Source organism: Fistularia commersonii, chromosome 2, assembly GCF_037954325.1.
Source record: "Fistularia commersonii isolate RoL2024-O1a breed Wild chromosome 2, RoL_Fcom_v1.0, whole genome shotgun sequence".
NCBI lineage: Eukaryota > Metazoa > Chordata > Actinopteri > Syngnathiformes > Fistulariidae > Fistularia > Fistularia commersonii.
Window position 1 is genome coordinate 3617894 of NC_141285.1, and position 24308 is coordinate 3642201.

The 24308-nt window shown below is 41.3% G+C and overlaps 1 protein-coding gene across 1 annotated transcript in view; it reads right to left on the bottom strand.

The window, feature by feature from the left end:
* The window catches only part of inpp5a (inositol polyphosphate-5-phosphatase A), a 143831-nt gene that overhangs the window by 90976 nt on the left and 28547 nt on the right, over nucleotides 1-24308 (bottom strand). Inside the window, 3 exon segments of the mRNA XM_086164633.1 lie at nucleotides 5638-5725; nucleotides 6178-6278; nucleotides 18948-18989. Of these exon segments, the coding sequence (XP_086020759.1) occupies nucleotides 5638-5725; nucleotides 6178-6278; nucleotides 18948-18989 (231 nt within the window).

Below are 24308 nucleotides of genomic sequence, written 5' to 3' on the forward strand. Positions count from 1 at the left end.
TCACCTCTGCGGCGGAGCGAAGCCGAGTTGCTGCTGACAGGGCTCGACCGACCGGAGACGGCGGGGAAGGGAGGACAACGGAGCGATGGGATCAAAAAAATTTAGCAGCCGTTTAGCGGCTTCTCCCAGAGAGCCTTTTTAACTAAACAGACTTTGCTTGATTTACAAGCGGTTGTTTCACATGCGTTCGATAAAACGCGTCTTTTTTTTTCCCTTTGAGTACACGATCATATACTGTTGCACGGGTCAACGTTTTAGTGTCGGTCCGGAAATAAAATGTGTATTCGCTCCCGCCTTTAATTGTGACCGTATTTTCAAACGCGTCACAAAGAGGCGCTCGAGGGGGAAACTGGTGTCTGGATCTTTAAAGGCAGAAAATTGTTTTCTTTTACGCATTTTGGGAATTTTCCTTGAAGGACACGTTGAATTTTCTCTATTTTCCAAAACAAAGTTTTGATTGCGGGGGTTGACGCATGTAGCTGGATGATGCGGTGAGAGACCCTTAGACGAGCTGTACAGCTTTCAAAACTACAAAAATCTGAAACACAAGCATCATTTTCCAGTGGAAAACCTGTGATGGAGCAAAATAATTACTGATCCATATCTTTATGGTTTTTTTGGGCCGGTAAAATCGTAATGAACATCTTTCTAATTCCATCGCTCAAAAGCTGTAGTCGTTCTTAGAGGCTATTCTTGCTAAAGCAAAGCCAGCAACAAGAAAGAATCTGTTTTTTTTTAATGCTACATTCATTCATTTATTCATTATCTATACCCATACTTATCCAGCATTCAGGGTCACAGTGGACTGGAGCCTATCCCAGCAGTCAAGGGACTAAAAGTGTGTTTGTTGAAATCAATGAAATAAAGATCATTGCTGCAATTGTTTTATGTGAGATGCTAATATGGAGGCTAAATTCCCGATCGGAATAACATACACATAAACTTTCCAAATCCGAAGGTGAGCTCTAAACCAAATCGTCGGCCACTTTTACATTTTTTCCAATTCATTACTGTTAAGCCACAGATAATGAAGTCACGGACAAACGGCCTTTTAAACGCCCGGTGTGTGTCTGACATAGATGATACTGAATCAACAGAATATAGTGCTTGATATGGTGTCTGCCGGTGTTAAAAAAAAAAAAAAAAAAATCACAAAATGCACGGACACAGAGACACACACTGCTAGGCATACACACAAATCCAGAGTAAAAGGAGACGGTGGTATCCTGTCAGGCCACAGAGCGTGATTTATCCTCTACAGCCACTCATTCCTGTCCTGCAGACCACAGAAAAAGGGTTGCCTTTAATTTCCCATTAAAATGCCCTGGAACAACTGGGGTTTGACGAGGCTATCTGTGTGTGTGTGTGTGTCAGCATCTGGGCGTTGAAAAGCCTTGATTAGACCGCGCGCCGGTGTGTGTTTGTGTAAGCGCAGATTGGCTGGCATTTTCAGTGGACCTCCGTGGACGTCACAATGTGAGCGTGTGTCAGAAAGTCGCAGACGGTAGCGCGCATCATTTCAAATGACACGAGGCGCTGCTCCAGGGCCAAACCCACCATAAATATTAATGGCCGAGAACAAGTGGATTGGGAGTTGAGTTATCAGGGCGGGCCTTCCTAATTGACATTTTACCTGCTGTATACCTTAACAGGGCTGTAAAACACCGGGCCGGGGCTCAGCCGGAGGAGGAGGGGACGTGTCACTCAAGCTCTTCCCCCCGTTGCAAACACCATCCTCTGGGAGGAGAGTTCAAACTTGCCTGGAGCTTCTGCGCCCCGGTCGCTCCATGTCGCATTTTAACATCGGGAAATGATGAATTTGAATAAAAAGAACTCTATAGACAACAAACGCTACGGTTTCCTGTTCCCTGGATTTGAAGGTAATATTGAAGGTAAACTTTTGCCACTTTATTAATGCTCATATCTCTAATCTAAGTTAAATGTCTTGCATCCATTGCATTGAAGAAACTGGAATAAGCACACATCAGCTAAATGTACCCATTAACGTGGATCACAAAAACGTTTAAAGTTTATATTCCAAATCCTTGCACATATATTATGAATATATTTTATCAGATGTCAACTTGGACTTGGTGAGAAATACATTGTCCAATGACCCTATTCCATGAGTCAAAATGCCAACAACGCCCCATATGACAGAGGAAAATAGTGAGATTAATTATTTCAATCAATTACAGATTATTTGTTTGTTGCATAATCAGGTTATGGACATTCATGCATGAACAGTGATCTCATCCTTCACTGACACCGTTGAAAGATGCTTTTATTTACTTACATTGTCTTTCTTGCATGCACGCAGGCTCGTGCACACACACACACACACGCACGCACACACCAAGTAAACAATCTGGCTTTTGACACACGCTTTGCGACACAACCGCACGCCCACCCATTCAAAAAACAAAAAAAAAAAACAAAAGAAGAATGAAGCCGCTTACAGAAGAACTCAATAGTGGTGGCTTTTGGAAGCAAGAAAAGTCGTCCCGCTTACACGATTTGAAAATTGACAGGCGAGGCAGACAACAAACAATTACCCCGGAGCACGGGAGAGGGGGGGGAAATCGAAGATTGAGAAAACAAATATGGGTGATGTCATCAAATCTAAATGGCAAGCCCTGTGTGAGAAAGACTGAGGAGTCTATTCATATTTACTGTTGCCAGGATTTCAATATCAACATCATAGAAAGGACATCAGATGTTTCTCTTTCCACTGACTGACTCACAAAGAGAAGCGCAAACTGTGATCTCTATTTGATGAGAATGAAAATACAACAAAAAGGTTAATCTATACACAAACACCATTAAATAAACACATCATAATGCCAGGATATTAGCGGCGCTTATATGAAATGGCAGATAATTATATTTTCTAAAGGCCAATGTTAGTCGTTTTTTTTTAAAGAGCAAATACAACTTGAAAAGGGAGTGGTGATTTATGGGCGTTTTGTGGAGGTGCGGTGTAGCATGAAGACGATACCGAAAACATGGAGGAGATGGTTACAATCCACCAAATCACACACACAGACACACAAATATGCCCATGCACGTACACACACACACACACACACACATGCACACACACTAGTTCATATCAGCTTGCTATTGTAAATCCATTTTTTCTACATTATCTCCGGGCAATGCAGCCATGATTATGTGACGCTTTTCATCCGTGCATTAAAACAAAAGCAAATGAAAAAAAATACAATTCTAACATCGGACGCCTTAAAACTCTGGTTTCCCAGTAAAATGCAGACAGCGAGGGCACAGGTTCGCCTGTTCACGCCAGGTGTGGACATTTGGCTCCACCAAGAGGCCGCAAAGAAAACAGTTCCTGAGAAATTCAATGAAGAGCTCATTCATTCTGTAACTCAATTGTAGTGTCAGACAGTCACACAAGCTGGGCGTTACGGAGTAAAATTAACATAATGGCATCATGATACTCAAAAGACGGCTTTTACGTAAATCAGCATTACCCTGGAAATTGGCAGGAACAGATCTATATGTATGTTATTATATTTTAAAACAAGTGAAAATTACAGAAATCAGTATGGGGTTGCTTAGAAATTAGCAAAAAAAAAAAAAAAATAGCTGAATGATCAGCGACATGTTTCCTAAATTATGAAGGAATTCTGTTTAAGTAAATGACACAAAAATGGTGAATCAGAATTAGAAATAGGGAGATATAAAAGTTTTTTGTTTTTTTTTTCTAAAATAGGCCAGGTCTATTGGCTATCACCATCTTAAATAATGTATAAAAAAATAAAAAAACAGCAATATGGTGTCACAGTAAATACATACTGATATATATTTTCCAGAGAGTCACTTGAAGGAAACCAAAATATTTGTGTCATTTCATTCTTTATATCTGCGTCTAAATATATTTTAAGTGGGATGAGGCAGATTTCAGTTCATCAACACAATGGCAAAATATACATTTCAAGCAATGAATGATACAATTCTCTTTCAGTTGCCATATTTAGCAGCCGGATTTTCTCCATCAGATCTGTGATAAAGCTACCCTTTCCCCGAGGCCTCACAACCTGAACAAATGTTGACAAAAACGTCTGGGAACCAGTTTACACAATTACCCTTGTCAATCCAATAGAAAAAATAAATGAAATTAAAAAAAAAAAAACTAAACTTTTTTTTTTTTTTTCTTTTTTTTTGGTGGAAAGGGCTCGCTTGTTTGAGCAGCAGAAGTTCACAAGAGAAGAAGGCATATTAACACAAAGTACCCTGAACTGAGGTCAGAAATGAAGTACATGTGGGTGCCGCCTAACAACTATTAATAATGAAAAAAAATGCATTTCTTATACTATGAACAAGTTCAAGCTCAGAACTGACATCACAGTAGGAGTATTTCCAAACATGTACTGCCACTTTGTGGACATAAATATTACTGCATGTAGAGAGTACTTCACTTTACACAGGAATGCAGCCTAGCATTCATACACTATTTTTGTGTATATATGCTCATGATCCGTGACGAAATATCAGACAGCCGTGAAATGACTATAAATACAGTATTGTTGTCCTCTTTGCAGTTGATCTGCAAACTCAATGCGAAATTATAATGTGAAAATAATAATGACAACCATAGTAGTAGCAGTAGTGGTCGCAATAATAATAATAATAATAGTAATAGTAATGGCTTTCAATCAAAGAGAGGAATTTACAATAGGACACAATTGAATAAAAAATATAAATTTGTGTATTTAAAGTATATTCCAGCAATATAGTCAGGGATGCGGGATTTCCAATAAACTAACTGGATGATTTTGGAGCATGAGAGGAAATAGAGAAACTGGAGGGAACCCAGGCAGACACAAGGGGAACATGGAGACTCCACAGAGAAAGACGCCCTGCCAGGATTGAACCAGGTACCTTCTACCTGCAGGGTGAAGCGATAATTGTGCCTCCCATAAGAAGAGGAGGAGTTAAAATAACAAAAACTCATATGAAACAGCTGACAGGTGAGTCTTCAGCTTTGCACTAAAGAGATAAACATAGCAGCCCTGTCTGAAGAATGTCCGCGCACATTTGGCTTCACCAAGTCAGATAGATAAGACGGTACAATGTCACTATTTTGCAGGTGAGGAGCGACAACTTCAAGTCTGCTTTCACTTGAACAGCGTGCCAGTGGAGCGCGACCAGCCCTGGAGGAATATGGTCAAATTCACATGCTCCAGTCAAAACACAGGCTGCTGGACGCTCTCGATTGCAATAATCCAATTGCAATATCACAAATGCATGGATTCGGATTACCGCGCCCTTTAAGGTAAGGCCGGTGTGATCACTTTTTAAAATAAACGTGCATCATCCCCGTCAGACAGGACCTCTTCATAAGATGACACAATTCTACAACCTCTGCCCTGATTTCAACAATGACTGTTTACTAAACTGACAACCCACATATTCAGGTTTTTTCTTTTGTTTGTTTGCGTTTGTTTTCGTGCGGGATCTGAGGTGGTCGATTTGGCATCTTTTACTCAAAGAATTACGAAGCGCAGTCTACATATAATAAATAGTGGCTGGAGCTAAAGAAGCTATTTTTTGCAGTTTAGTAGATCTGATGTTCGATGCGTTCAATATGTGCGACTCAGTTTGAGCACTTACTGTGAAATGTTCCTGGGATTTGTAGTTCTCATCGAGGTAGACGCGGGCTCGGCTGAACTCTTTCATCGCATCGCTGGACAACAACTCTCTGGTGAACACACACACACACGAGCAGAGAATGTCAACAATAACCTTGCTTTTCTGAAGCGACAATATTCCGATGTACACTTGGAACGTTACATTACATTACATTACATTTGGCAGACGCTTTTATCCAAAGCGACTTACAATAGAGGACATAGGGACTGCAAATAACACTTGCAAATACAAGATGCACAGGAAATACACAGAACAGTAAGCTTGGGTTAGTGAGTTGTTTTTTTTGACAAAGACATACACAAACGTACACACACACACACACACACACACTGCATAGCCTAGTGTTAAAGTGTAAAAATAAAAGTGTGGCGGTGATGTGCAGAGTGGACGCGGCCAGCTGGGGGAGTAGTCAGCTCAGTTTGGAGCTGCCATTGAGCAAGACGCCTGATCGAAATCCAATCAACGGCGACGCGTCTGAAATACGCTCGGAACAATACTCACTTGACAAAACTATCCACGTGCGCCATGGAGGCCTCGTAGTTCTTCCCACCCACCTCCTGAGAGTGGACCGCCAAGAAGTGAGGCTTGTGCGTCTGAACTGTCTGTGAAAGAGAGATGGAGAGAGTTCAGCAGCTGATAAGATTATGCTAAAAAATCACACAGGAAAAAAAACATCAGAATTTATTTGGTCCATCTAAATAAAACCGCTGAGTCCGATCATTCGGCGGCGCACAAAATGAGCGCGGCGGCTTTATAATTCTCCCCAAATCTATTGCGTGTCATCTTCTATATTTACACAAGAAAGTGCCTTGCTACTGGAGACAGAAGGCACTTAGCGAGCTTGTTCCGCAGGTGTAACGCCATGGAGACGCGCCTGCAGCTTTGGATGTACGTACAAGCAGCGCGGGACGGAAATGTCACAAAGCATCACTGATGGGATCGCAACATATCTTATTTCAACTGAATTTAATTATTTTTTTTTCTCCCACAGCTTACTTATTGTCTTTTTATTTATTTCTACATGAGCAATTCATGGTGAGTAATTAACTCTTGGTTAAGTTCTTTTTAACATTTTTGATAGCGTCCTGCTGCTTTTTGAACATGCCTCTTTGTTCCTGGTCCAGAAAACCAATGACCTTAAAGGGAAAATAAGCTATACTAACATTTTGCAAAGGAATTTCAAAATAATCTATGATAATTCTGATATTGAAAGCGGCATAAGCGGATGCAGTATCTGCGTATGGCAGCGTGTCTGTTTAAAAATTCCCACTTCCACATGGCGAGGTGTTTGCGAGCACCACGTCAGTGTTCAGGGAATCTGACCTCTAATGGAAAATCAATAAGACAGAGTGATTTACAGCACTCACAGGTCTGGCCTATGGATGGCAAGCCAAGGCCATACATCAGCGTCGCCGCACGTGTGAGCGGAAGGGTGGGGGCCGCCAACGGTCTCTTGACCACCGCGAGAGATCTGCTATTTCCGTAGCCCCTCCCCCATATGCGGCGTTGCATTATCCTCACTACAGGCCCAATCAAATAAAAGTAATGTATGGCGATAGAAGTATGGATTTTCCATCAACCTATGGCCTGTCACTTAGCCGGGCTGACCCAGGAATGAGGGGGCTACAGCAGGCTCAAACTTGGAAAGATTAGTGGACCCATCAGCTCTCAGTGGAAGAGGTCACGCTCTCAAGGAGAAGGGGCTAATGTCGGGATCGAATGCGATGCGTGTGACTTGTGCGCGCACAATGCTTGCTTGTGCGTACTTGTGTTTTCGGATTGCATTCTGTTTATGTTTCCGGACCGTAAATTCGACTCAACCTAAGCAAACGGACGGTATCCAGGTGGGAATTTAGCCGGGTAAAAAAACGTTTCTCTTTCAGGACTTTTTACTGCGCTGATGCCCCAGATCAGGTTGGCAGCAAGTTAGGCTATGCAGTGTGTGTGTGTGTGTGTACGTTTGTGTGTCTCTGTCAAAAAAAAAAAAAAAAAACCCTCACAAACCCAAGCTTACTGTTCTGTATATTTCCTGTGCATCGTGTATTTGCAAGTGTATTTGCAGTCCCTATGTCCTCTATTGTAAGTTGCTTTGGATAAAAGCGTCTGCCAAATGCAATGTAACGTAATATAATGTAATTTCATTGTGAGAATCAGCAGCAGTATCTGCCCCGAAACAAACAAACAGAACCAACCGCTGACCTTACTCTCACATCGGCGCGGAGAAGCGCCTGAGACGGTAACCGATTACTTTTGCCACCATCTGCTGGTAATTCTGTTAACACTTCAGCGGTGACCAAAACATTGACACATCAAATACGGAACCTATAAAAGAATCTTTTATGGAGGGTGACAACGGTAGCGGCGTGTCCGAAACAATCTTCAAAACAATGACAGCTGCCGAGGCCGAGGAGAGAAAAGCCTCTCTGGCTGTGCTGACATGACTAACCGAGCGCGGCCATATGGGACTATTTCTCAACCTCGCAAGGATGTCAGACACCGAAAGCGGGATCCTCTCACCCTCTCTTCCCCGCTGCTCTCTTCTCTCCGTTTCTCTCTGACCTGATTTTCGCGATAATGCGTAAATTCCACGGTTTCAATCGGCTTCAATGATATATTTGTTAAACTAGCGCACGCTGAATCCACGGGGGGGGGGGGGGGGGGGGGGGGACATTAAAACACCGTGAATAACTACTCGAATCACATTCACCGCTTATTCCCCCTCATGGTCTCGGGGATGGTAGCAAACATCTTCCGAATGTGGGACACATAGCCCGGAGGGGTCTTTTGAAAAGTATTTCTTGGTTCTCGCTGCAGCAACTGCAGGAAAAATTTGAGATACATAGGGAAACATTAGTAATAAGCTCTTAATTCAATGCAGCGCAACAGGCATCTAGTCCATTTCGACTAATAGGATGGAAAACCGGACTGCGACAGGTACGTTGGCCTGTTAATTTTACTTACGAGGTCCTGCAGACCAGGGAATGTCTGCTTATGAAAAGATTTTAGATCCATCCTTTCATTATCTATGCAGCTTATCTTGCAGCTAAAGCGCCAGTAGATCACAAGACCACAAAAAGACATACATACATTCACTCGTCTTAGGGCAGGGGCCTTAGACCCGCGGCCCTCGGATCAATCTTTCTGTTAGTGCGGCGAGCGTGTTTTTTTTTTTTCTCACATGGATTTTATACAGGAAAAAAAGAAAAACAGGCAAGGGAAAAAAATGAAAAAGTAACTTTGCAATGTATTTTTTGCTTCAAAGTTTGAAAACAAAATGATTTTTTGATGAAAAAACATCGAGTGACATTGTTAAAATGCTCTTTCCTTTTCTTATATCTATAAAAAGAAGAGACACGATAGCAAAAACAAAAAAAACAGGCTAAATTAAAAACATTGATTTAATAACCCCCATAGCCTTGTAAACATTATACCTCCTCTTATACATGCTACCAATCAATTTTCTAATAGAGTTGAGAGGCAAATTTTCCCACAGTGAAAAGATTCTCTCTTTTAACTCAACAATATTTTTAGGGTGCAATTTCATCAATTCTTTTTTAACACTCATTTTTAACATAATATAACAGTTCATATAATATTTTAATTTAAATATAACAGTTCATTAGATATAAAGATTTTTCTAATTCACCTGTTTACCTCCTTTACACTAAATCAAAGGAAAAATTTGGACTTAGTGCCATTTCTAGGTAATGATTTTACTGATCCGGCCCCCTTGACATCAAAGTAGGCTTATGTCTGTTGGACAGCTTTCAGATGTTAAACTTGTGTCCGTTGCAAGTGATTGTTCTTAACCCTTAAACAGATATAAAAACTAATAAAAAAATTAAAAAAAATAAAAAAAGATGTTACTCATGTCAGCTACTGCAATTTACAACTGATGTTTTAACACCATAAATACCATTTGTGTCTGCTCCAAAAATCCAGTATTGGATCACAGCTTTCAACATCAACTGGATGTTCGGTGGCGAGAAACAATGAGGTCCTACCTGCCACTTCCATCAAATGGAAGTTTCCGGGGGAAAAAAAAAAACCTGGAGGCTCATAGGCTCATAGCTCCTGATTAAAGTATAAACAAATTTAATGTTTAATTAAAAGCTGTGGTTGACATGACAGCTGAATCGCAAATAAAGTCCAATCTGTAAATGAAATGGAAAATACAAGAGGAAATCCGCTCCTTCACTGGGTTACAACCATTCACCCGCTCATTCATTCAGGGCGATTTTCCTTTTTTTTTTTTTTTTTTTTTTTCATTTTATCTGCTGCGTGTTTTTGGACTGTGGGAGGGAAACGGGAAACCCAGAAGAAACCCACGAGATGAACATGCGAAACTCCACACGGAAAGGTCTCCTTGTCGGAATCAAACCGAGGTCCTTCGTGCTGTGAGTCGGAAGCGCTAACCGCTACGCCGCCGTGCCGAATTCCAATGAATCCAAAATGAGGAACGCAGTTAAAGTGAGGAGAAGCTGTGCAAACATTTGTGAAGCTCAAAATGAGAGTAGCTCAAACATCGGCCGTGAGCTAAACATGTCGCAGTGAGCAAAAAGGCGCAAGTTCAGTGCCGTTTCTTTTCACTTCCACCGGTAAACCTAGGCTTATTCTTTAATACTCTGAGTCGAGAAAAAACTCTTCTAGTTGTTTGTTTGTTTTTTCACCCGCGTTCAAGATCTTTCCGATAGTTGAATTTCGCTTTATCCAGTAAACTCAACCACAAAACCAGTTTTAACATTTTAATACTGACCTCTGGACATCGGAGAAATCCACATTTTCCTTAGCTGGCAGTCACAATTGGATTAACTGTTGATCCATTTTATTGTCTAAAAGAATTTTTGTTATATCTTTATAACCATGTTGTGGTACACTGTTAGCCGCCTAAATGTGAATAATAGGAGAACAATATCACTAATAAATGAGTAAGAAAACACTGGACCGCACAAACGGAGTCCAGTGGTACTGCCATGACGGTGTTCCTGACAAATGTGATGTTTATTTCCCAACATGAGTTATATTCTTGCCCTTGCGTCTGCATCACGTATGCAGATGAGACAGACTTAACGGTGATGGGATCGCTGTGCGTCCACTGCTCCTCTCAGTTCAACAAGGATAATTTGCCTTCATTGATACTTTCACTCCTTATTTCTCTTTAGAAGACGAAAAGAGAGGTCAGCGCTCAGCAATCTTCTAATAAGACAAAAGCTCACAAAGCACCATTGTGAGAGGCAACATTGTCTCCTGTGCAGATACACTATATGGCCAAAATTATTGCTCAACTGCCTTGATTTGCATATGAATATAAGTAACTCCAATTCCTAATCCATAGGGTTCAACATGTCCACCCTTTGCGGCTATAACAGCTCCAAACTCTTCCCACAAAGTCAGGAGCATGGAATTGTCCAAAATGTCTCGGTATGCTGAAGCTTTCAGAGTTCCTTTCACTGGAACTAAGAGGCCGAGCTGAGCTCCTGAAAAATAGCCCCGCACCATAATCCTTCCTCCACCGAACTTCACATTTGGCACAATGCGGTCAGAAAAGTACTGTTCTGCTGGCAAGCGGTCTCCACTGCTCTAGAGTCCAACGGCCGTGCTTTACGCCACTGCATCCGATGCTTTACATTGCGCTTGTTGACGGGTGGCTTGGATGCAGCTGCTCGGCCATGGAAACCCATTCTGTGAAGCTCTCCACGCGCTGTTCTTGAGATCATCCGAAGGCCAAATAAAGTTTGGAGGTCTGCAGCCATTGACTCTGCAGAAAGTTGGCGACCTCTTCGCACTATGCGCCTCGGCGTCCGCTCACTCCGCGTTGTCAGTTTACGTGGCCTGAGTTGCTGTTGTTCCCAAACGCTTCCACATTCTTATAATACAGCTGACAGTTGACTGTGGAATATTTGCGAGCGAGGAAATTTCACGACTGGATTTGTTGCGCAGGTGGCATCCGATCACAGAGTGATGCTGGACTTCACTGAGCTCCTGAGAGCGACCCATTCTTTCACAAACGTTTGAAAAAACAGTCTGCGTGCCCAGGTGCTTGATCTTAGACACCCGTGGCCATGGAAGTGACCGGAACACCGATTCGGTTTATTTTGATGGGCGAGCGAATACTTTTGGCCGTATAGTGTATAATCTAATAGACAGCAGACCTTGGATGAGGACTATTCAGTGGAGTCTGAGTCCCATTTCATGGTTCTTATTGAGAGGTAGATTTTCACAAGCAAACTCTTGTTTGCTTGTGAATGTGCAACTGCCGTTACCTCGCTAAAACGAAATTATTTTATATGAGAAGGATATCAGTATTCTTTTACAATTACATGCTGCAAACTGAAACCAAATGCATTTTCAAGGGAAGTTCTTCTTCTTTACAACAGCATCAGGAAACAATCCCTTAAACACCATAAGGTGGTTCCAGCGAGGTCGCTGGCCTGCGACATCCCAGAGAAGTTACCGATGCAAATTGGCCAAGTGCTTATTTGATAGGCTGTGGTGGGAATGCAAACTGCTTGGTTTACACAACCGCAACAGAGACGGGCTCCCATTTGAGCCAAGCTATTGGTTGGTAGCAGGCAAATAAACCTGCTTTGGTTATGTGAAAATGACTGGAATATTATGAGAGAGATACCGATGCAGGATCTGACTGGATGCACCGAAGGATGTTTTTTTCAAGTCCAGCTTACTTACTAACACAATTTACAAGAACTGCTATTGTGTGGAACATAACCCTGTCTAACTGCTGAACTTAGGTTTTATTTATGATTCACTGTTTTTCACTTTCTATGTCACAGCAGTTTAGAACACATTAAGTTCAGTACTTTCCTATTATGGGATGGGATCACATTGTCACGGTCGGAGAACTGCACTCGCCGCAAATCAATTTGCTCCGATCCGCCTAGTAAACTAAAGTGAACAGTTTGTCTTAGCTGTTCCAGGCTTGTTGAGGAAAAAAAACTTGGAGTTCAACCCAGTCAAATTGCCAAAAAAAAAAAAAAAAAAAAAAAGGATAAAATGAAACAGACAACAGCGGCAGGAGGCTAACAGCGGAGAGCACGGTGGCGGGTATTACCGAAACAGGTACAAACACGCTGAGCTGGTCGGTGTTAAGGTGTGTCATAAAATAAATATTTTCATTTCTGCAAACAATTCCATGTTCACTTCAATGTCTAAATGGAAAAATCTACAGCCGGTAGAATACACACAGATAACGCACTGCATATTAAGATACAGTTAACAAAAACTAAGCACAGAATGGAACCTTGCTCAATGTGATCTGCTGTAGCCAGACTTCATTTTTTTTTTTTTTTTTTAATAGATAATAGTTAAATAGTTGCAGTGGATTACCGCCACTTCCAAACGCAAACAGCTCTTTCCTCATTTGCTCCTTACAGCTACAATTCGCTTGTAATACCAGTGCATGCGGGGCTGCTGTGAATTCGGGAGTCAAAGATTTCATTATGACAGAAAAATTAGCTTTATTATAAAAGTATCAAGACTAATTCACTCTTATGGGTGTGGGACCAGCATTTCCTGTGTGAGGCTGTCTTTGGATTCTTGCCCAGTACACTGAAATCAGAAGACACCACGCTGCATTGACACAAAATATGCTTTCCTGACATTTATCGAAAAAAAAAAAATCAAATCATAGTTGTATGACTGTAACTAAAACAGGCTGACCGTTGGCAGACGTTATTGTTTATGCGGGGGAGGGGAAGGGTCTTACGCTGCGCGGCTGATTGCCGTTAGCTCGAATCATCGCCGCTGACTCTTCCCCGCTGCGCCGCACGAGTTCAGAGTCTGATGCATTTTTCCATTACGTCAGCCAGCAGCGGCAAAGGGCTGGCATGAGGCTACAGGCCTGCTCCACACTGGGGCACACCTCTCTCCCACGAAAGACATTAAGGAACATGAGATCTTCGCCTATGAAATTACGGGGAAATGGCAAATCCCCCTATCCCTGTACCCGCTACACCAAACTGTGCACAGCTGGACATTTTTGAGAAGGACAGTCACTGTATTACCGTAATTTCCGGACGATAAGCTGCAACTTTTTTTTTCGCTTAAAAAATGATACAGCTAATGTATGGACTGTTTTGGTGACGTGCTTGACGCTGCGAAAACATTTTCGTCACATCAGACCGATGAAATTCTGAGTCTGTTCAACTCCGACACCGCAGAAGACGACTTTGACGGTTTTAGGGCGCAGGAGGAAGCCCAAGATAGCGATCGGCTAGCCGTTGAGGCTTATATTGAGGTGCGCTAAATAGTCCGGAAATTACGGTACTTCCAAGGAAATGTGACATAAAGTTGCCTTTATTTGGTGTGTCCTGAGGAAATGTTGAAATAAAAAAAAAAAAAATCCAAGATTATCACATTATGGAACTATGAAAGATCTTCCATGTGGTTTAATTTTAGATTTTTTTTAAAGGTCATAACATCCACTGAAACTGGAAGTTTGGGATATTTGAAATCATAAATCAAAGTAAGTATCAAAAGTGTCACATAATGCAAAAAAAAAAAAAAAAAAAAAAAAAACAAAACCCTCGACCATCCAGGTTCATCGGCCAAAGCGAGAACACTTGTGACTTTCACCACTTCCACCTGGATTGAATTATGATTGAACATTATGATTGTAATCTTTAGACTTTTATAAACTAGAACTGCTTACCCTTTTACAGGATCTTCTTTATTGAAGTAAGTCAAAGATGTGGAGCATATCTGGGCCCAAATGATGGATCCCGTACTCACAGTTTCTGGGTATCCCCAATCAGAACATTTGCATTGTTGCAAGGCAATTCCTTTATTCGGTTTCCTAATCCACGCATGAGGGTGTCACACTTATCGAAACTGTGAAATTATTCCTACCAATGAGAAATATTTCTCAAGAGCGAAGGGATTCTTGAAGTCCGTCTAGTAATGTCGTGGAATTGCAAAGGCATCTCATCGTCATGTTGTCCAAAGGTACCGTAAAGCTCGCCCTTTTGTAAATATCATTTTCAAGGCGGTTTACATTTTCAGGAAAGAAAAGTAGCTGGTTTTAACAAAATGTTGGATGCCAGGTGAAAAAATATGCGGCATTATTAATGACAGGAGGGCTAGTGATGTCCATTATATTGTGTTTAAGTATTCAAATCACTCAATCAGATAAAAAAAAAAAAAGCATTTCTTTAATGCAATTGCGAATATACAACCTAACTGTTGTCCCTTTTCGTAGAATCACTTGCCAGTGACCATCAACTTTCGCAGGAATAACAGAAACAGCAGGCAGTTACTAATACCAATACAAATTTACAATTTGTAATGACGTTATTTACATTACTTGAAGTACTGGCCACTTCGGCCATGTTTTAAAATCACTATAAGAAAATCAATGTCGATGCAATCATCAAATTCTTGTCGAAATCTGGGAAGCCTTCAAGTGAAGAAATTCAAATCCGGTTGCCATAACGAGAAAATTTCGACCAGAATTCCCCAAGACCTGCATGACTGAGAACCTCCACAGACAAAATCATCACAGCTCTACTCCCTTAACTAATGTTTATCTGATTCGTTACATAACTCTTTCAGATGTCGATGTTATCCATTGTGGGAGCGCCGATAGGAAACATGAGACTGTTTAAATAATTTCCCAAGATTTTCCATATGTTGCTTTTTTTTCCCCTCTCTCTCTCATTTGTGTGTTTTCCATGACCGGAAAGTTGGTCCCAACCGTTTCCCAGATTTTCCTGGACGTGTGAGAACCACAATAATACGCATGGAGGTAAGAATTTGTGTTTCCTTAGGGCAACATGCGGAAAGGTGACTTGACAGTGTTGTTGTACAGTCTTGAGGTCGAACATTCTGACAGCAATAAAATTGCAGTTATTAGTAGTTGTAATTGTTGTTATGTTAGAAATTTGTACTGTGCTTGAGGTGTTGTTTTACAAATCCATGAGAAGGACAGAGATTAAGAATACAACACTAGTGACAAGACAATTGTTAAGGGCAAGTTACTTGAGGTTAAGATAATTTTCAATCATTACCATTACAATATCACCGCTATCTTTATCAGAAAGTCAGGACAGTATTTTTTTAATTTACTTTCCTTTGTGTACAAAATATCACATTACAACTACAGTATTTTAAAAAAGGGAACATTAGAAAAAGCATTATTGTAGCCTTGACTCCTTCGCTGCCGCGCTGTTTACAGCACGCAAGGTATCCTTGAGTACACCGGCGCTGAAACAAAAACGTTCCCTCTTGTAAGTGTTTGTGTGTTCTGAGAACTTGGCCACAGCTGAAAAATGTGTGTAAATTGGTGTTCAGCCAGTCATATATTTGTAAGGGCTTGGTTTCTTCACATAGGGGTGTTAGCTTCACTCTATTAGTGGAAAAAGTTTCATGCCCCTCTATAATTTGAAGCATCAGGCGTCTACAAAGGAAACCCTGCGATGCTGGTCAATGGCATGAGCTGAAGTGAGTTTCCCCTCAGCTTTCACAACAACTGGGCACCTTCACTTGAGTAGTTCTACACTGAAGTGTTATTCACTGGTGGAACAGCAAGCTTTGCGACTCAGGATGTTGCTGTCATGACTGGAAAATGCGTGTCTGGGTCACAAAACGTCCGGACAGAGTCGAGCTGCTGGTGCACTGCTCGAACCGCCTGGTCAAACATGGCCGAACCTCGAGTGTCTCCTTAAAGCCTGCATTGTTTCTTTTACGATAAACTCCTTCGCTGAAGCTGCACGTGTGTCGTGCTGCCGGGAAAAAGGGAGCATTGTATTACATCGACGTGCTCTGATGGATAGCACTGCAGGGGCTACGGTCACAGGGGCAAAATCCCCAATCGGGCTGTTCAACATGAAGTCGTGTGGAAAGACGTCTGCGGAATTACATCAGGTTTACCTTCGCTGATGAATTCAGAGATTGGTGGAAAGGCCGTGTCTTTTCCTTTTTCCTTATTGTTCTTCCCCTTAGGGGTCTGATTATCTGCCTTGCAGTCTTTTCGATGCCATTTCCTGTTTCTTTCCCTTTTTTTTTTTTTTATCTTTAAATATGTCTCTTCATTTACACCAACAGAGGTTGGATAATGGTCATCCTTAAATGTCTTCAATTTAAAATTCTTTAGTTAATTGATCCTGCACTATATTTACAATCCATACTTGCCTTACAATAACAATAGGAACTGATGAAATGAATTCATCCCACACAGCCAAGTGTGTGTAAGACAGTAGTTAGCTGGTGTCACGGCTATTTTGCTAAATAACTTATGCGAACACAACTTGAAGTCATGCAGCTTCGTTCTTGGTTTGGCAGTCGCTATTGCAACTCATTACTTTTCATCCATGATATTTCAACACCTGCTGAGTCTTTGGCTTCTGTTCCGCCTGCCAAGATATTTGTACAGCATTATGCCTAGTCTCTCTTTCAGTGGTCAAGTTGTGGTGATGGCAGATCATAGAACGACTGCCAAAACTCTCCACGTTAAGTATTGCGTGAACCGCTGTGCCATATCTTGTGGTTCACGGCATCTCAAAATGTTCAGGTCTGGACCCCGAAATGAGGTCTACTGAGCCGTGACATCCGATACCCAACCGGTTTGCGTTTTAACATAACAAACATTGTCTATTTTTTTCAATTCAATAATAACTTTGATCCAATTATTTCATACATAATTTAAGGTTATCTCAGATAATCCCATGCACATTTTAGGGCTTTTTCTGAGCGTCTATAACCATACAGCTAGCAGGGAAGATAATTTTTAGCTTTAATAATGATAACATAGCTTTATTAAAATTATTTCTTGCACAAATAGAGCATTCATAATCGTTTCAAAATGTTTAATTTCTGATCTTCATCTCAAGTCAACAGTTTTAGGAAAGGCAACAGTCCGAATCAAGCATGTATAAGCAAGATAGATGTATATATGTGTATAAATACATATGAAAGCTGAAGTGCCTGGAGTGCAACATAAGGGCTGAAATCTATGAAAATCAATGAGACCTGTGGATGGATCACTGCTGAAAACTTACAAAATATATGTATGTTCTGAGCCCAACCCCCCCATCTGTTTAGCTCCATTTCAAAACTAGCTACTGTCGTTCTGCTCTTTCCGTCTCCATCTCTCATTTTCAGCGGCACTGAATTAAAGAGCCACTTCGCTTCCCTCACCTCAGTGGAAAGAGTTGCGGTTACTCAGGGGTTCCTATGTAGATGAAAAGGGAAGATATGAAATACGACTCAGCGCGAGCATTTGCTTACGGAATTACAGCATTTAGAGAGGTGAGAGTGAGGGGAGTACGATCCCAGTTGCCCGACTGAACATTAGTCTGCTGCACTTTTAAAGATTTACCAGAGAGGATGGTTTCATTATGAGGAGAGATGTTTCTTTGAAAAGTGCTTGAGCGCTCAAATTAAAATGTTTTAGCAATTTCATTTACCAACAGGAAGAAGATATTGGGGAAGGAGTCGCCGTGGTAGCAGTCCCATGTTGCACCTTGAGCTACAGACTGTTTGATTGGCTGTATTGGATGGAATTAATTTACTGATTACAACACAAGTTAAAATGGTAAAATTTGTTGTATTTTTATATTAAAAAAAAAATTAGATAATAAAATCCTTTTTTTTTTTTTTTTCAATTCAGCTTTTTTTTTTTCCTTTGAGGCCAAAGTCCCTATCGTCTAAAGTCCTTCAGTTATCAGTAACATCTTGTCTAGCACATCTTCACACCAGCTATGTGTCTGCTTATCTGTTCGTCTTGTGGCATAACAAACAGTGTCTTCAGTTATGGTTGCTTTGACTTTGTAAAACCACTTTCAAAAATGACATGAGCTAGATAGCTCACCATTTCAGAGAGAGACAAGAAACCTTTTAGTTGGTAAAATTAAACAAAACTTTTTTTTTCCCTCCACATCCAGCATTATCAGTACTGAAGTCCTGTTTTTTTTTTTGCAACGGTGATCCGATAGCAATTCAAAAATCAACCATTCAGTTGAAACAAACAGTATTACAAAGTTACACACCCTTTGATCCTTTTTTCTGTTGCTCAGGTTTAGTTGTGGGAACTCATTTTGGTTAAATGCCTTCATTTTTGTTCATCTTACAATGCCTGTTTGGGTTGCTTGTTACGAATAAATAAAAATGAACACTAATTATTATGAAAGTCTTGTCAATTGAACAAAGGTAACCAGAACGAAAAACTAGAAAGTAACTCAGATGATTTTTTGGTAATCCTAAACTCCATCTGTGTGTTACTGGTTAGTTTAAAACAATCCTGTTTACATTTATCTTACCTGGTAAAACTCCCTCAGCCATGTTTTCTGTAGATTTTCCGGCTGCAAGAAGAGAGAAAAAAAGGAGACATTCAGTACTCACATTATTAAAGATCATTCATTTATAGTATTATCTGATTCTTTTCATTTGTTCATGACACAGGTGGATCACCTGACCACCGTCGGACTTTTCTCACATACATAACAACTATGAAAAGAGCTCTGATATTTGACATAAAAAAAAAAAAACAAACAAAGCAGGGACACCCTTTTGTACATCAGTGCTTCGTATGGAAGACACGTGTTTATTTAATATTTGCATCTCATTACCACGTACTTCTTTCAACGGTAACCAGACATGTTCAATGGGGCATCAACAAACCTCTTACGATTTTACTTGCCTTATTTTGCTCTATATCTGCCATTCCCTCCCTCCCTCCCTCCTTCCCTGCCTCTCTCCCCTCTTTAAAAGGCTATTCCCAGACCTGGACTTCATTTGGTTTCTGCAGAGGAAAAAGAGACAGGGCCCAGGGCCGTCTACCATTTAAGGAGAGATCTCCCTATGTCGATAACTACGCCTGATGACTGATGTGCGTGTGTGTGTGTGTGTGTGTGTGTGTGTGTGAGAACCCGCGCTTGTGTGTGTGCTGGGAAGTTTGTCCTAACAAGACTTGCCTATAATAAGAATACACAAGAGATCTGCCAGCTCTGTTGGTAACTATAAAAAGGTCTTAATATATTACTAAAGTAGGTGCAGTATCCTTGGACGTCATCACAGCACAAAGCACAACAAACAGCTCATCGCCATGACAACTATATCCACTGTACGAAAAAAGGGACACATTAACAATAATAACTGTCATTTCTAATTGACAGTGAGCAGGTTTTATTTCAAAAAGAACATCGAGGGCCGGCATCACTCATCTCCAGGGAGGGTGTTGAATTTTAACAAATAGCGTGCCTGATTGAGAAAAGCATCAACGCATTTTTATCTATATCTGCTACACCTGTGGATACACAACGCAGGAGGTCAGTTACTGCAGCGGTGACGTACCTCGCCTCACCTCTTGCGAAGAATAGAAAGAAAAAAAAAAACCTTTATTGTTGTACACATTTGAAATTCGACCGCTGCATTTAACCCTTCCCTGTTTAGCGTCTTACTCAACGACACTTGGACACGTCCAAAATCCTCTGTGAAGAACGTCAAAAGCATGTAGGCTATTGGTGAAATCAGGAGCGAAGAACTCAGTTGTCATCGTAATAATTAAAAGGGCAGAAATGTTTCTCTAAGTGCTATAGAAATAAGAAAATTGGTTGACTATTGATTATTTTCATTAACTCTATTAATTCCAAGGAGCAATTTAGGGTGCATGATAGTCAAGTTAATCAGGTGATGAAGTGCATCTTCTCAGCTTCAATCTAGTGCACCTTCATCTATGTCATGTGACGTGCAAAATACTGCTGAATCATATTTCCAGAGAAACCCCTTGGTCTTTTCTAATTATGATAAATTGTTGAAGCATGCGATGACTAATCCTCCACAACACTAAGTTGTGTTATTGTTTTTGCTAAATGAATGACTGTATACACTCCCGGCTACCTGCCCTGCACAGGAGCGACCAAACAAAGCGCAAATACCGATTGCTGCTTTGTGTACATGCGCATCATAACGTTTTTTCGGACCGACCTGAACCTGCTGTGAACGTCACGCAATAGACGAACCTTTTTTTTTTGTAGCCTCTGTAAGTCATCATGTACAATTTCAGCCATTCTGATACGACAGACTTAGTGGAGCTTAATGTGTGAGTTACTATACGTACATATTTATATGAATATGTGTTTACTAATCAGTTCTGCCTGCAGCACCTGCTACTCTGCACTCAGAGTAGACAACCGAAACTAGGCTAAAAGCGGGGGGGCTGCCACAAAATAGGAGACACACTAATTGCCTTCTGCCATCTTCATGACCTGAATTTACCTTTAGGGAAGAAACACTTTCTCCAAAATACCACACATCCCCTACACATTAGTGAAAGAATCAATGTCACAGTGTGCTTTAACAAACTGGAATCAAGTCCATTTGTCCAGATAAGATCACATAAAAATAGAAATAGATAAAAATAGCCCACCTGATTGCCCCACTGATATCGCAAGCTACTACTACAACTAGAACGACATGTAAATAGATAATTATCTGGGATACAGTGACATTACAAGGGGCGCCGATAATTTCCAAAACCTAGCGGGAGTGTGGTTGCGCACGCCATTGTCCCAGCCACAGCCAGATCACGCCGAGCAGAGGGCTATATAAGGACATAAGCACTGGACCTTGTCATTAGTCACATGGATGAAGCCGAGGAAAAGGAGTGAGACAGAAACAAGGCACACAGAAGAACAGAAAGCCTTCAAATTTCCACCTTAATATCTGGCTGCTGGTCGCTGCCATTTCACCGTAATTGCGTGTGTTTTCGTGAATCGCAAAGTTGAAGTTTGGATCCTGATAACGCCACGTGAAAGTGCGTCCACTCAAATAATAATCATATTATTCTTTTAGGTACTGGTTGTTTTTATGGATCAAGACACAGAGAGACAGCTATGTTCCTTGTATTTTCAAAGTTTCTTTTTATGAATCACCCTCCAACACAGATTGAAAATTCACTTTCATTAATTATCTATATTACTTTTCCTGAAGTCAGGGTCACTGTGTGGGGCTTGAACACTGTCCCCGGTTGGGCGAGAGGAAACATTCACTCCAGACAGATCGCTAGACGCTCGCAGGGCCACTCGTAGAGACATACAACCATCCACTCCCTTATATAGATGCCTGGGCAATTTAAGGTTGCCGATGGACCAACCGCATGTTTTTTGGATCGTGGAGGAAACCCACAGACGGTTACGAACATGCAAACTTTGCCGTGTCAGAACCGAACCCGGGACATTCCTGCTGTGAGCCAGAAGTGCTAACCACTGCGCCCTTTTCTTTGGAAATAGTGTACAACTGTGCAGCACAGCAGACCAACAGGTTGGTGACCTTGGTAATAAGGGCATAAATCTATCCAGCTGACAACTTTCTAAACAAGTACTAGTTGTCCCAGATCCACTAGGCGGAAAGATGTCAGCTACTGAAGCTTGTTAGAAATGCATCCAGCGGTTTATAGAGGGCTCAAATGTAGGCTTTCTCTGCTCTGGTCTCTGTCATCCTAGGGAGCAGATGTTGGTGTTGCCAGGGAGGCTGGGGGGACGGGGCAGGCGCTCAGAGGCCCCATCCCAGGAGAGAGAGAGAATGAGAGAAGGCTAATAGAGGAAGGGAGCTCGAACTGAGATTTGGCGTCGCTGAACTATATCTGCAGCGATGGCCTGCTGCCACCACCCCTCAACTTAGCAGAAGTTAATTTGCAGTTAATTAGAAAGTGGGGCTGCACAGACGGAGTAGTAAAAATAGACCCTCCCTTGCCTCTCCGCAATACACACCACCTCTTCCTCCTCTGGCACCTTTAGCTCACCTACTTCTCCACGCCGTCTTTCCCATTCCTGCGTTTGTCAGTCGATGGCCTACTTTCCAGGCGGCTTGGGGGAAATGAAGCCCCGCTTGGGTTTTTTAGAATAGGCAATTTAGAATTCCAGTTGTAAAAGAAGCATGCTGAGTTTTCATGGCTTTTCTCCTCAGTCCATGTAGGTGACATTGAGCGTCAGAAAAAGAAAAAAAATGGTGTTTCAAATACACATGCGCTTCAGCGAAGCTTAAAATTTAAACAACTAGGTCTGCACAAAGCTGCTCTGTTAGGGTTGCCTAACTGACAGGAATGACCCATAAACCTTGTCAATCTTTAAGGGTTGCACGCAAAACCCATCCGATGTTCACGCATTCAAAGCACATTTATGAAACGCCTTGCTTTTGAAACTAGAGGAGCTCCCGTGACCTCTGTACACACTGGGAAAAAGACAAAAAAAAAGCAAAATATATATAAAAAACAAGAGTATAATATTACAAAGTTCAGTTGGTACCTATAGAATGTATACATATAGAATAAGACTACATGTTTGTTTGATGGTTTGTATTTCAATAAATTAAACACCGCATTACTGAATAGAACTGAAGACAATGACGTGGTTTGACTGGAAAACATTTCCTGTTTGTTTTCCATGATTTATTCTTTTCTGGAAAAAGGAAAAAAACAACAGATGTATAGTTTCACTCTTCCCCTTGGTTTTACATCCATGAGTTCATTTTAGCTTTTTGTGGTTTGTTTTAACACCCTCCGTGAGAATTTTCTTTTTACAGGCATTATTTTCATACCACAAACCGGTAGGAATTTTGGATGTTCGTGACCGGTCGTCATTTTTATGATTCCAGCGCCGGGCCAGCGCTGGGCTGCAGAGGGAGGTTGAGCCACCAGTTGTGAGCCGAGGTCGCGACCCCGAGTCCTTCGCCTCGTGGCGATTCGATGACTTATATCTTTGCCTGAAAGGGTTAAAAGAATTCACCCTTTGGGAGTCGGGATTTTAAAGAGAAACTACGTCAAAGGGCAGTCCTGTAAAAAGACCCCTGCAGCGATCTACTGGAACACATTGTCGCCAGATGAGTTTTTCACTTCTTTCCTGCCTACTTTCACTGAGCAAAAATCACACCGTTTCCTTTTGGTCCCCACCTTAACATCAATATTATTATCTGGATTTACCGATCTGCAAAGCATGCTCAGTGATCATTTTCCCCACTGCAGGATATTTCATTTCATCCCACCCAGAGTGAGCACCCAGCTCTCCCACTGGTAGACCGGAGAAGCTAGCATGAGGTAAGAGGAACACGGTTTAAGAAAAACTTTGCTCTGCATAGCACGCAACCTCCATAATTGAAGAGAGCTGAGATGAGGAATCTTAAAAAAGAAACGGTTGCTTGGTTACACCTGGCACAAGTACCAGACACACATGCGTCTAAAGAAATAAAATAAAAAATAAAAAAACAATAGCTGCATCTGATGTTTCAAGCCAAGGTAAAGAGCCTTATGTCTCTAAACCAGATCTCTCTAATACAATGCAAGTTGTATGTGTCATAGCAGTAATTAATTTTACATGGGTAACATCTTAACCAGCTTTAAGGGATAATTTTTGATAAAAACAAAAAAAAAAAAAACGTTCTCATTAGCTAATATACTTATACTATAGCACAGAGTTTATCTTACCAAACTGCCGTGATGGATCTTTCACAACAATTCTTCTCTATTTTCATGTAAACATAAAACTAAGCAGGCCACGTTAAATTGATAAATAGCACTGAATACATTTCGGGGAAAGATAGTTTTCGGTTCCCCGGTGCTAATGCACGTATATAGCTGGTTTCCTTTCCGCTGAGGTGTAAAAGTAAACCTTAGCTGCAAAGTGATG